This window comes from Cutaneotrichosporon oleaginosum, assembly GCF_008065305.1.
Source record: "Cutaneotrichosporon oleaginosum strain ATCC 20508 chromosome Unknown ATCC20508_contig01, whole genome shotgun sequence".
NCBI classification, from domain to species: Eukaryota; Fungi; Basidiomycota; class Tremellomycetes; order Trichosporonales; family Trichosporonaceae; genus Cutaneotrichosporon; species Cutaneotrichosporon oleaginosum.
Genome location: NW_027072170.1, coordinates 3,301,247 through 3,313,363, shown reverse-complemented (window position 1 = coordinate 3,313,363; position 12,117 = coordinate 3,301,247). Strand labels below are relative to the sequence as shown.

General features: G+C 63.5%; 5 protein-coding genes across 5 annotated transcripts; 3 read left to right on the top strand and 2 right to left on the bottom strand.

The window, feature by feature from the left end:
• Window positions 1–470: 470 nt before the first annotated feature.
• On the top strand, window positions 471–2,100 carry COLE_01341 (uncharacterized protein; the record flags this gene model as incomplete). Its single annotated transcript, XM_018424724.1, has 3 exons — window positions 471–958; window positions 990–1,185; window positions 1,216–2,100. 3 exons carry the CDS (start codon window positions 471–473, stop codon window positions 2,098–2,100), a joined length of 1,569 nt encoding a protein of 522 aa, XP_018282976.1.
• Window positions 2,101–2,525: 425 nt separating this feature from the next.
• On the bottom strand, window positions 2,526–4,366 carry COLE_01340 (uncharacterized protein; the record flags this gene model as incomplete). Its single annotated transcript, XM_018421670.2, has 3 exons — window positions 2,526–3,961; window positions 4,000–4,086; window positions 4,333–4,366. The coding sequence occupies 3 exons, from the start codon at window positions 4,364–4,366 to the stop codon at window positions 2,526–2,528; spliced, it is 1,557 nt and encodes a 518-aa protein (XP_018282977.2).
• Window positions 4,367–5,182: 816 nt separating this feature from the next.
• COLE_01339 (mitochondrial 54S ribosomal protein bL21m) lies at window positions 5,183–5,843 on the top strand (the record flags this gene model as incomplete). The annotated part of the gene is made up of 2 exons (XM_018426265.2): window positions 5,183–5,210; window positions 5,257–5,843. 2 exons carry the CDS (start codon window positions 5,183–5,185, stop codon window positions 5,841–5,843), a joined length of 615 nt encoding a protein of 204 aa, XP_018282978.1.
• Window positions 5,844–6,063: 220 nt separating this feature from the next.
• COLE_01338 (uncharacterized protein) lies at window positions 6,064–8,536 on the bottom strand (the record flags this gene model as incomplete). The annotated part of the gene is made up of 7 exons (XM_018421671.2): window positions 6,064–6,672; window positions 6,710–6,895; window positions 6,927–7,165; window positions 7,205–7,809; window positions 7,841–7,929; window positions 7,964–8,479; window positions 8,513–8,536. 7 exons carry the CDS (start codon window positions 8,534–8,536, stop codon window positions 6,064–6,066), a joined length of 2,268 nt encoding a protein of 755 aa, XP_018282979.1.
• A 406-nt stretch (window positions 8,537–8,942) lies between these two features.
• COLE_01337 (uncharacterized protein) lies at window positions 8,943–11,909 on the top strand (the record flags this gene model as incomplete). The annotated part of the gene is made up of 5 exons (XM_018421672.2): window positions 8,943–9,125; window positions 9,190–9,320; window positions 9,355–11,069; window positions 11,213–11,424; window positions 11,457–11,909. The coding sequence occupies 5 exons, from the start codon at window positions 8,943–8,945 to the stop codon at window positions 11,907–11,909; spliced, it is 2,694 nt and encodes an 897-aa protein (XP_018282980.1).
• Window positions 11,910–12,117: the final 208 nt, after the last annotated feature.

Sequence of the window (12,117 nt, the reverse complement as noted above, 5' to 3'; positions counted from 1 at the left end):
TGGTGCAATGCATTATGGGCGTAATGTGGGAACAGCGGGCGGCAGAGGTGGAGCTGCAGATGGGCGATGCTAGGTGGAGGTGCAACAACAACATCTTGGCATTTGAATACCGTCTGCGCTTCTTTCGACCATCTCCTGTCTTTCGATCGCCTTATCCTCCTCGATTCTTCTCGATTACCCTCTCGTCTGTCGTCGTCGTCGAGTCTCATCCAGCTCCATCAACTCGCTCCAACATGGCGAACACGCGCCCGAGAAGATCTAGACCCCCACCCCCGTCGTCGCCGCTCTCCTCAGCACCTTCGAGCCCGTCGAGCGTGTCGAGCCCGCCCTCGGCCCCATCGAGTCCGTTCAGGCCGTCAGCGAGGAAGCGGGGACAGAAGACGTACAAGAGCAGGAAGGCGACAATGAGGGCCGCGGCCGCCCCCGCGCCCTCCGTGCCGCCCGCGAGCCTCGATGACCTGCTGGGGAGCATGGACCAGGACCGTGAGGTCCAGCTACAGCGGAGCAGCATGCGGCGCAAGACCCTCACGTCTATCGACAGCGCGCCGAACTCGCAGCTGAGTGGCACGATAGCCAAGCCGAAGCGGAAGCGGAAGGCTGCTGACGTGGGAAAACGATCAGCCAAGAAGCGTAGTTTGTCCGTGGACGGAGAAGAAGAGACGCCTCCGCGGGACAACCCGGGCTCTAGTCAGGCGGGGGCATCGACGGCGGCGTCGAGCCCAACGCCCTCCTCGCCTTTGAGCCCACTACGGGCTCTAGCAGGCCCATCGGCGTCGACGGTGTACAAGTCGGACGGGGAAGAGGGCGACGAGGACGAGGACGAGGAGATCGACCTCGGCACAGCGCTCAACCGGCATAAAGTGGAGATGAAGATAGTTAGAGTCTTCGGCGACGACAGCGATCTTAGCGCTCCGTCATCGCCAGAACCGCCGCGGTGGAAGAAGACTGTGCATCCAGGGTAAGGCGGTATCTGTTCTCGCTGACCACAGCGTGGAATCAGGCGACACCTGTCTGGTGAAGCACTCGCGCTGCTGGTTCCCCGCCAAGCTGCTGCAATTCAAGCCCGGGAAAGCGGAGGGTGAGAAGGACTTTTACGAGGTCGAGACTCAAGACGGCTGTGTCTACCACCCCAGCCGCAAGGCCGTGCTATTTTTGTACGAAGGAGACGCGATCGCGCGCGCAAAGGTGCGTTTTAATCGAACACTGCTGATCCAGATTGGGCATTACGCCATCTCGCCCGATCCCAAGAGCCGGGTCACGCCGGCGCCGCTCGCCGACGACGCGACCGAGTACGAGCGCTTCCGTGCGCTCGAGCTACCGGAGCAAGTCGGGCGGCTGCACGCGCACCTCGAAGCCGTCGCGGCGGAGCAGTACGCGCCCGCGCAGTGGCGCATCGACGCCTTCCACGCCGGCACAGTGAAGCGTGCGGAGCTGAACGCCGAAATCGCTTACGGCGACTTTAGAGACGGCGAAGCACGGACGGTGAGCGCGCTCCTCTCCGAGTGGGTGGGGCGACACGCGGGGAGCGGCCGCTTCGCTTCGCTAGCGGAAGACGAGCGGTCGCAGTTCGCGGGCTTCGTCCTCCTCCCCGAGACCATTATCGCCATCTGCCGCCGCAGCTTTGACTTGGATAGTGCTTCGGCGTGGCTGAGACTGCGCGACATCCCGCCGCGCGAGGAGGACGCGGAGCGCGAAGAAGCACGGATGTACGCCCTCGCGCGCGACAAGCTCGCCGAGCTGCGCGAGCACGACCACGCGACCGAGTGGGAGCGGCGCCGCGAGGAGGTCAAGCGCACGCAGGTGATGGCGCAGAAGACGGCAGGGAAGCTGGCCGAGCCCGCAAGGCCTGAAGGGCGGCGCGCCGCACGCCTGCGCCACCCCGAGGAGGCGGAGCGCGAGGCGCAGGCGACGATGCTCGAGAGGTTCGCGCGGAAAAAGAATCAGGCAGACAGCCGGAAGGCCAAGGCGCTGACGAGCGCGAGTGCGGATGGCGTCGCCAATGGCGAGGAGCCAGGGGAGGGGGCCATGGCGGATACTGCGGAGTCGTCTCCGCCCACGAACACAAAGCCGAAGCGGGTATTGCGGCAGCGGAAGTACTAGGGTCACAGAACCATGAGTAGTAGGAATGTTCGGGCCCGCTTGTTGTTTTGCAGATAGCATTGGTAGAAGCATCATGTACTCAGCATCGCACCACTGTCCTGGATATCTTGAGTCATGATTCCAAGCGCCACGCGCGTCACATCGTGGCGTCATGATGAAGTCAATCATCGCAGTGTGTGCAATTGAGCTGCGCGATGCACAGACATCCTTCTCGACTTATTTTAACCGAAGGCCTCATCACCACCTCATGTCAAGGAGGACGCACAGCTCCTCAGATCATAAAGACTGGCCCAACCAAGCACCCTCCCATACACATGCTCAATAAGCTTTCAATCTCGATGCATTTTTTCCAGAGCATCCAAGGCCCGACTAGCTGTAGACGTAACCTAGACTACCCCTATTCCCCTATGTTGGCGGCGAGGCGCTTAGGCGGCGACAAAGTCGGCGACGTGGCCCTCGATAACGGCCTTCATCTCCTTCTCAATCTCGGGGGTGAGGACACCGCCCGAGAGCTTCTCGAGGAGGGACTGGTGCTGGTTCTTGAGGACCTCGGTGAACGACTTCTCCCAGGCGGTGATCTTGTCAGTGGGGACCTTGTCAAGGAGACCGTTGACACCGGCGTAGATGAGGGGAGCCATGATCTCGGTAGCCATGGGCGAGAACTGGGGCTGCTTGAGGAGCTCAGTAAGACGGGCACCACGGTTGAGGAGGTAGCGGGTCGAGGCGTCGAGGTCCGAGCCGAACTGGGCGAAAGCGGCGACCTCACGGTACTGGGCGAGGTAGAGCTTGAGCGAACCAGCGACGGCCTTCATGAGCTTGGTCTGGGCAGCCGAGCCGACACGCGAGACCGAGAGACCGACGTTGATAGCGGGGCGGATACCCTTGAAGAAGAGCTCAGCCTCGAGGAAGATCTGGCCGTCGGTAATCGAAATAACGTTGGTGGGAATGTAGGCCGAGACGTCACCACCCTGGGTCTCAATGATGGGGAGGGCGGTAAGCGAGCCACCACCGTACTTCTCGTTCATCTTGGCGGCACGCTCAAGGAGACGCGAGTGGAGGTAGAAGACGTCACCGGGGTAAGCCTCACGACCGGGGGGACGACGGAGAAGGAGCGACATCTGACGGTAGGCAACGGCCTGCTTGGAAAGGTCGTCGTAGATGATGAGGGCGTGCTTGCCGTTGTCACGGAACCACTCGCCCATGGCGCAAGCCGAGAAGGGGGCAAGGTACTGGAGGGGAGCGGCGTCCGAGGCGGTAGCGGCGACGATGATCGAGTACTTGAGGGCGTCGTTCTCCTCGAGGGTCTTGACGAGCTGGGCGACGGTCGAGCGCTTCTGGCCGACGGCGACGTAGACACAGTAGAGCTTCTTGGACTCGTCCGAGCCGTCGTTCCACTTCTTCTGGTTAAGGATAGTGTCGATGGCGACGGCCGACTTGCCGGTCTGACGGTCACCAATGATAAGCTCACGCTGGCCACGGCCAATGGGGACGAGCGAGTCGACCGACTTCATGCCGGTCATCATGGGCTCGTGGACGGAGCGACGGGGGAGAATGCCGGGGGCCTTGACCTGAGCCTTGGTACGGGTCTCGGCCTTGATGGGGCCCTTGCCGTCAATGGGGTTGCCGAGAGCGTCAACGACACGGCCGAGAAGGCCGGGGCCAACGGGGACGTCGACAATCTCGCCGGTACGCTTGACGGTGTCACCCTCCTTGATGAGACGGTCGTTACCGAAGATGGTAACACCGACGTTGTCGGCCTCGAGGTTGAGGGCCATGCCGCGGACACCCGAAGAGAACTCAACCATCTCCTCGGCCTGGACGTTGCGGAGACCGTAGACGCGGGCGATACCGTCACCGATGGCTGAGGGGGTCAGTTGATGGGAGGAAGAAGAAACATACTGAGGACACGGCCGGTCTCCTGGACGTCACCGCCAACCGAAGTGCCGGCGATGCGGCTCTCGAGGATCGACGAGACCTCCGAGGCGGCTGTTGGGAGAGGTTGTCATGAGGGGATGAGTTGGATGTATATGGAGGATGGAGGATGAGAAGAGTGGTTGGATGATGAACGTGTCAGGGGCAGGTGTGGGTGGGGATTTGGTGATTTGGTGGAGGGCCGAGGAACATGTCGGGAGTTCGGAGTAACAGATGTGCGAGGATGGTGCGAGGCCATCAGTAAAAAAGACACAGCGTCAGCAATAATGCAGGCATCGAGCGGCGCATAGGACGACGTACCGGGCTTGGCAGTCGCGTACGAGCGAACGGCCATGCGACGCTGGGAATGTTAGCAGTGATTCTGGAGGATTTGGTGGAAAGGGGAACACCCCGGCCGGCGCTTGGCGTGGCTGATCTCCGAGCTCGCCGCGAAATCGACAGCGAGCTCGGCGCTGCAGCGGCGCGCGCCAGTCGGCAGGAGGAGGAGAAGAGGCGCAGCGGGGGCGCAGGCACTGCGAGGCAGAAAGCGCATCGCACATTGCCTTGTGTCTTTTCTCTTCCTCCTGGCTGGGCTCGGCGTTTTCGCTTTGGCGCGCGAGGAGGCCGGGGAGTGCGATGGAGAGGAGGGAGTGTGTCGTACTCACGCCAGAGGCCGCGCGGAGCGACTGGGCAAGAGCGGAGCGCATGGTTGAGATGGGGAGAAGGAGTGGGGAGGAGTGGTTTTTTGACGAAGAGAAGGAGAGTAGTAGTAACGGGAGATGAGGATGGGGAGGGGGGAGGGGGAGGGGGGAACGAGCGACGCAGGGGGGGGAGCGAGGTCGGCTCTGTGTGGTGGGGGGGGGGGGAAGGAGGGACACGGGGGCTTTGGGCGGGGGACGTGTGGCAGCCGAATCCAGGGTGAGCCCCTCCCAAGCCCGCACCTGGTTGGGTGGCATTTCGGACCAGAACGGACTCTCCAATCCACTCCTAGGCCCATCCCCTCAATTCCCGACTTATAATCCCGACTCACCACACGCTCAATTTCTGTGTGGCACTTTGCCATGCTCCTACAGAGACCTCCACCACGAGGCTCACAAAGTCGGATCTCCATCCAAGTCTTGAGGACGAGACGACGCTCAACTGGCATCGAGCATCCAAACAAACTCCATCCATGCCGCCCCGACCAGCCCTCCCACAAAGTATGTCTACTCATGCAAGCACACAAACAACGTCTCTGACACCCAGACCTCTTGCGCACGCCGCTGCGCGCGCTCGCGACCGCCTCGGCGGCCTCCACTTCTTCGGCGTCCCCCTTCGCTGGCCTTCCTCCCCTCGCGCCCGCCGATGCCGCCCCCGTCCTCCCCACTACCATGCCCGAGGCCGTTCGCAAGCTCCGCGAAACAACCACTCCCTCCAAGGGCATCTACTGCGTCGCCCGCCTCCACAGTCGCAGTTATCTGCTGCACCCCCGCGACATCCTCACCCTGCCGACCCTCAAGCCCATGCAGGCCCCCGGCACGACCCTGTCGCTCACGCGTATTCTCGAGGTCGGCGGGCGCGAGTTTGCCATCCGCAGCCCGGCAGCGGACGGCAAGGAGTTGCGCAAGAGCTTGCCCAAGGGGCCTGGTGTTGACTCGGGCTTTGAGACCATCCCGCCTTGGGTTGCCAGCTGCGAGCTTACTGTGCTTGAGCACACCAAGAGCCCATTGACGCGCACGCTTCTCAAGAAGCGCAGGAAGGGGTACCAGAAGACGATTGAGAACAAGCAGGGCTGGACTCGCCTGCGTGTTGGAGACATCGTCCTCGGAAGTGGGGTCCCTCCCTCCTCTTAGCGGCGGCGTCGTCTTTGTAGAGTATTCAGCGCATCACTCATGGCACATGGCATAGATATACAGGTTGTGGGCGGGAAGGGCGGGGGTGGAGGGAAGGAGTTGGGACGAAGAGTGGTGAAGACGCTGCGTGACCTTGAGCTGACGGACTGCTGACGCGCTACGCCTGACTGCAACCCCGCTCACGTCCCACAACAGCATACATGCACAACAATGTCCATCTCTACTTGAGGTTACGCCGCGCAGTCCCCGCCGGCGTCGAGTTGACCTTTGTCGCGAAGCGCAAGCTGCACACCGTCTCGCCGAGGTGCGCGGCGAGCGGCGAGATATTACACAACATAAGTGTCTTACTCGACCCACTCAGGCTGGTCTGGAGGAGCCGTGTGAGCGTCGAGTTGCGGTACGGGACGTGTGCCGCGGCGGCGCCCGCGCCCTGCCCGAGCGCGGAAATGACGTCCGCAAGCGCACTCAAGCTCTTGTTGATGTTGATCGTCTCTTTGAGGCGCACGGCGTCCTTGTCCGCGCCGCTCGAAGCCAGGCGCTCCGATCCAGCGAGGTCGACGAGGTTGAGGATACCCTCGCTCTCCTCGCCTGTCGCGTCGTTCCATCCGCGCACTTTGAGCGCGAAGACGGAATGCGAGCGCGACGAGCGCTCGTTCATCAGCGTCGCGGCGACAGCGCGCCGCGACCGCGCCTTTTCCAGCAGCGACGAGACTTGTGCGGGGTTCGCGAGCGGAAGCGACACCGTGTCCGTCACCGTCATCTTGTCCTTGTCAATCTTGATCTCGTGCTTCTTCGTGTCAAACTGCCCGCTCCCAAGCAAATCGTTGATCTAGCGTCAGCCCGCTCGCCACATCCCCCAGACCCACCTCGTCATTGTACACCTCGAGGAACGAGCCTTCCATCGCGTACGTCCACCCGCGGTCCTTGAGCTTGGCGCTCTCAGCAAAGATCATGTCGATCGCGCGCGGAATCATGCCGGCATGCAAGCCCTCGCCGCCCTCCATAGTCCACGACTTGCCCGAGCCCGTCTGGCCATACGCGAAAATACACACCTGTCATCAGCCACGCGACGCCGCAACTCACGTTGTACCCGTCCAACACGCTCTGCGCGAGCATCGAGATCTCCTCGAACACCTCACGCTGCCCGTGCTTCGGCTGGAACACTTTGTCAAAGTTGAACGTGATGGCCTGCTCGCGCTCCTTGCCCATCGCGCTCTCGCTGCGCGACCGCACCGTGAGGTGGCTCTGGCCGGTTTCGGCCGCCACACGCTCGTCGCAGTACGCAATGTCCGCGAGGCCGTCGGGCGCGTCGCGCTCGTGTGCTTCTGTCAGCCACGCCACACATGTCCGGGGTAACTCACCCAAAGCCGGACGCACGCGCGCAAACACCCGGATATTGCCCTTGAGCTCCTGCACCTGGTTGTGGAGCTTGCGGCGGATGCTTTCCGCCGCGCGCAGCTCGTCCTCGATCTCCGCGACGCGGCGCTCGCACTCGGCCTGCGCGAGGCGGATACGCTCTTCGGCTCCCAAATCCGCCTCCTCACAACGCTTGCGATATCCCTCCGCCTCGGCCTTGCTCGCGCTGACCGCGATCTCGGCCCGCTCGACTTCGGCCTGCAGGAGCGTGGCGTGCGCCTGCGCGGCCGTCAGCTGCGCGTTGAGGCCCATGTGCCGCCTCGCCTGCTCGGCGAGCTCGGTGCGTAGCTCGCGCGCGACCGCGCGCTCCCGGCTTAGCTCGTCGAGGTTGCGCGCGAGCTCGTCTTCCAGCGCCCGCTTTTCGCGTTCCCGCCGCTCGAGCTGCCGCTCCAAGTCTTCCACTTCGCGCGTGTGCCGCGCCGCCATCGCCGCCTTTTCTTCGCTCGCGTTCGCGAGCGCACGCCGCGCCTCCCGCTCCTCGCTTTGTGCCGTGAGCAGCGTCGTCTGCATCTCCGCCCGGTGGCCTTGTAGCGCCGCCAAGCGCTCGCGCCTGCTGTCAGCTCCGTTGGGTGTAGGCTCACTCCTGCTCGAGCAGTGCTTGGATGTTGTCGGTTATCGTCTTGCCAAAGTCGCCCATGTATTCGCGCAGCTTGTCGGGGTCATCTTGGCTCTGGCGTCAGCGGTCGGGTGTAGGTCACACGTACAGATTGGGTAGAGCTTGCTGAGCCTCGGGCGGCTGGTCGGCTCGGCGCGCCCGGTCGTCTTGCTGTGGCTGCAGTGGCGCCGATGCCTGCCCGCGGCCTGACGGCCACCGGGGGCTTAGCAGGCGCAGTCTTTGTCGCGGGTTTCGGCGCAGGCTTAGTCGCTGGCGCACGGGTGGCTGGAGGCCGCGCTGCGGGACGAGTAGCGGCAGGTGGCCGCGCAGGCGCTGTTCGTGCCCCAGCAGCTGTGGCCGGGCGCATCCCGTTACGGCTGCTGGACCGTGTCTCCGGCCGAGTGGGGGGCGCTGCCGCTGCCGCTGCCGCCCGCGCCTTCGCTGGCGGTTTGATGCCGGTGGTACCACCACCAGATAACCGCTTGGCGGGCGGCAGGTCTGCGGTGGGTGACTTGCGCTTGCCGACTACTGTTGTCGCGGCCGCCAGAGGCTTGCCGGCAGGGAGCGGAATGCCCGTCGCCTTCGCGGGAGCCGGCAAGCGCGAGGCGGGGGGTGATGACGGGGGCTGGGTTAGGGCATTCTCGCTTGGATGCCTCACAATGTTCTCCTGTTCTTCTGCCATGTCTAGTACACTTGATGGTCACAGAACAAGTGGGTGTGGTGCGGATGTTGTTGTGGTTGCTTGTTGACGCGCGGATGCTTTCTGTGTCCATGTTGATTTCGCCCAAAGAGGCAAGTCCAACCCAGGTCCTGCTTCCCACGTGGAGGTCATGACGTGTCATTTACCACAATCAAGGGTTATCTCGATTACGAACATGGCAAATGAGGCACTTGAAATGGGCGCAGCCACCGCCGTCCCTTCGCTCGCCCTTTGCCGGTCGACGAAAGGATTGGCTCTCGGTACTCGCTGCCGACTCAGACGCAAACCCAGGCTATCTCGCTCACTCGATCTCCACACTTGATAACTCCCAACGCTCCATCCTCTTCTGCTCACGTCCTCACACTCACAGAGGGCAGCAGCAACCACCATGCTTCCCCGCCTCTCCAAGCTCCCCCGCCCCGCGCTGGCTCGCATCGCCCGCCGCGCCTACGTTGCGCCAGCGACTTCCAAGCCCGTCCTCGAGCTCGACGCCAAGAAGGTCGGCTCGGAGATCCGCAAGCGCGGCCTCACCAATGCCATCTCCAACACGCGCGACGGCGGCATGGACCGTGTAAGTGAACGCTGCCCAACGCTGGCCGTTGCGCTCGGACCGAGGCGACTCACTGACATTGCAGGACACGATCATCCGCCTCCTCTACTCTCTCGGCTCGCGCCACGAGGTCGAGCGCTACCTCCGCATCTTCACCCAGAGCTCCAAGGCCGGTGCTGGCGGCGTCCTCCCCGAGGCCAAGTTTGCCGTGCTCAAGTGAGTCCGCTGTCGTGTGCCGCTAATGACGTAGGGTCGGCGGCGCAATCCTGACCAACGAGCTCGAGGACCTTGCCCTCTCCCTCTCCTTCCTCAACCGCCTCGGGCTGTACCCCGTTGTGCTGCACGGCGCTGGCCCGCAGCTCAACGAGATCCTCGAGGCCGAGGGTGTCACCCCGGACTACGAGGATGGCATCCGTATCACGGACGCCAAGACCCTCCAGGTCGCCCGCCGCGTCTTCCTCCAGGAGAACCTCAAGCTCACCTCGGCCCTTGAGCGCCTCGGCACACGCGCGCGCCCGATTCCCACGGGCGTCTTCTACGCCGACTACCTTGACAAGGACAAGTACAAGCTGGTGGGCAAGATCCAGAAGGTCGACAAGGCGCCCATCGAGGCGGCTATCCGTGCCGGCTGCCTTCCCATCCTCACCTCGCTTGCCGAGACTGCCGATGGCCAGATGCTCAACGTCAACGCTGACGTTGCCGCCGGTGAGCTCGCCAAGGTCCTCGAGCCCATGAAGATTGTCTACCTCAACGAGAAGGGTGGTCTCTTCCACGGTGTCACCGGCAAGAAGATCTCCGCCATCAACCTTGACGAGGAGTACGAGGGTCTCATGAAGGAGTCGTGGGTCAAGTTCGGCACCAAGCTCAAGATTCGCGAGATCAAGGAGCTCCTCGACACCCTTCCCCGCACCTCGTCGGTTGCTATCATTTCGACCGACATGCTGCAGAAGGAGCTGTTCACCGACGCCGGTGCCGGCACTCTCATCCGCCGTGGCTACAAGCTGTACAAGCAGCCCGCCGCCGAGGCCATTGCGTCGACCAAGCTCCGTGAGATCTTCACTGAACGCGACCCCGAGGTTGCCTCCGGCAGAAAGTCGGTCGCCGAGATCTTCGGTGAGATGAAGGCGACCCCTCACACCGTGTACGGCGACGAGCCGTTTGACGTCGTTGCCGTCGTCTCGCACCCTGAGGGTCAGACGCCCGTCATGACCAAGTTCCTGCCCTCGCGCAACGGTGTGCTCAACAAGACGGTCGACAACGTCTTTGACTCGATCAAGAAGGACCACAAGCGCCTCTTCTGGACCGCGCAGGCCGACGATGAGAACCGCGCGTGGCACTTTGAGCGTGCCGACGGCTCGTTCACGCGCGCCGGCCGCTCGCTCTTCTGGTATGGGGTTCCCGACGTCAAGCAGGTCGAGAAGATCATCGAGGGTTTTGAGAACTCTGGCCGTATCGACCGCGTCTTCCTCCCCGTTGGCCCCAGCACGCCGCCTCACCGCCTCGCCGGTGCGGCGCCGGGCACCGCCCGCGCTTACTCGACCAGTGCCCGCCCGTCGCTCTCTGCGGCGGGCAACTATTCATTTCGCCGCGGTTACGCCACCGAGGTCCCGCGCAAGCGCGTCGCCCTGATCGGCGCGCGCGGCTACACGGGCCAGAACCTGGTGTCGCTGATCGACAACCACCCGGGTCTGGAGCTCACACACGTCTCGTCGCGTGAGCTCGCCGGTCTCCCGCTCCAGGGTTACAACAAGGCGAACGTGACGTACTCGAACCTCTCGGCCGAGGACGTCAAGAAGATGGAGGAGAACGGCGAGGTTGACGCGTGGGTCATGGCGCTGCCTAACGGCGTCTGCAAGCCCTTTGTTGATGCGATTGACGCCGCGCGCGCCAAGGGCTCGCAGGGCGTGATTGTCGACCTGTCGGCCGACTACCGCTTCGAGAACGACTGGACATACGGTCTTCCTGGTGAGCGATAGCGAGGGGGAAGAGAATGGGAAGAAGGGCGTGAGGCGTAGTGGGCGCGAGCGATCCGTAGCTTGCTGCGGAGTAGTTACACCCCTAGCCCCTAGCCCACCGCCCGCGTAGATCTGAATGAAGCTAAATGCCAGAGCTCTACGGCCGCGAAGAGACCAAGAAGTCGAAGCGTATCTCGAACCCGGGGTGCTACGCGACGAACACGCAGCTGCTTCTCGCACCGCTCCTGCCGCACCTGGACCCTGCGCAGGCGCCCACGATCTTCGGTATCTCGGGCTACTCTGGTGCGGGCACCAAGTCGGGGCAGAAGGACGCCGAGGGCCGTCCGCAGACGGTGCCCAAGATCGTGAGTCGCCGCGCTTCTGTCGCTCACGCCAGTCCGAGGCGGACCTGACGGGCGGTGTGCGCCCCTACGCGCTGACGGACCACATCCACGAGCGCGAAGCGGGCCGGCACCTGTCGACTCTTGGCCGCGAGCTCAGCGTGAACTTCATCCCGACCGTTGCGCCGTGGTTCTCGGGCATCGTGTCGGTGCTGAACGCGCCGCTGGCGCAGGAGATGCGCGCGAGCGACATCACGGCGCTGTACGAGGCGAAGTACGCGTCCGAGCCGCTCTTCCGCGTGCAGAAGGACGCGCCGGATGTGCGCGACGTCGCGGGCAAGCACGGCTGGCGCGTCGGCGGCGTGCAGGTGCATTCGTCGGGCAAGCGCGTCGTCGTCGTCGGTGCGCTCGACAACCTCCTCAAGGGGGCTGCAACGCAGTGTATCCAGAACCTCAACCTTGCGTTGGGGTACGACGAGCTCGCGGGCGTGCCCAAGGATGCGTACTAGGTGCTAGGCTGGCGATCTGAGGAATGTATTGCATGGCATAGGCAGGCACGGCCTGGCAGGTGGCAGGTGGCAGGTGGCAGGTGGCAGGTGGCAGGTGGCAGGTGGCAGGTGGCACGATAGGCACGGCGAGAAGATGAGGTGTGGCGTGAGAACATGGATCGACGACATGGCGGGTGCAGGGTGTATGGAGATAACATTGTCAGAGGGC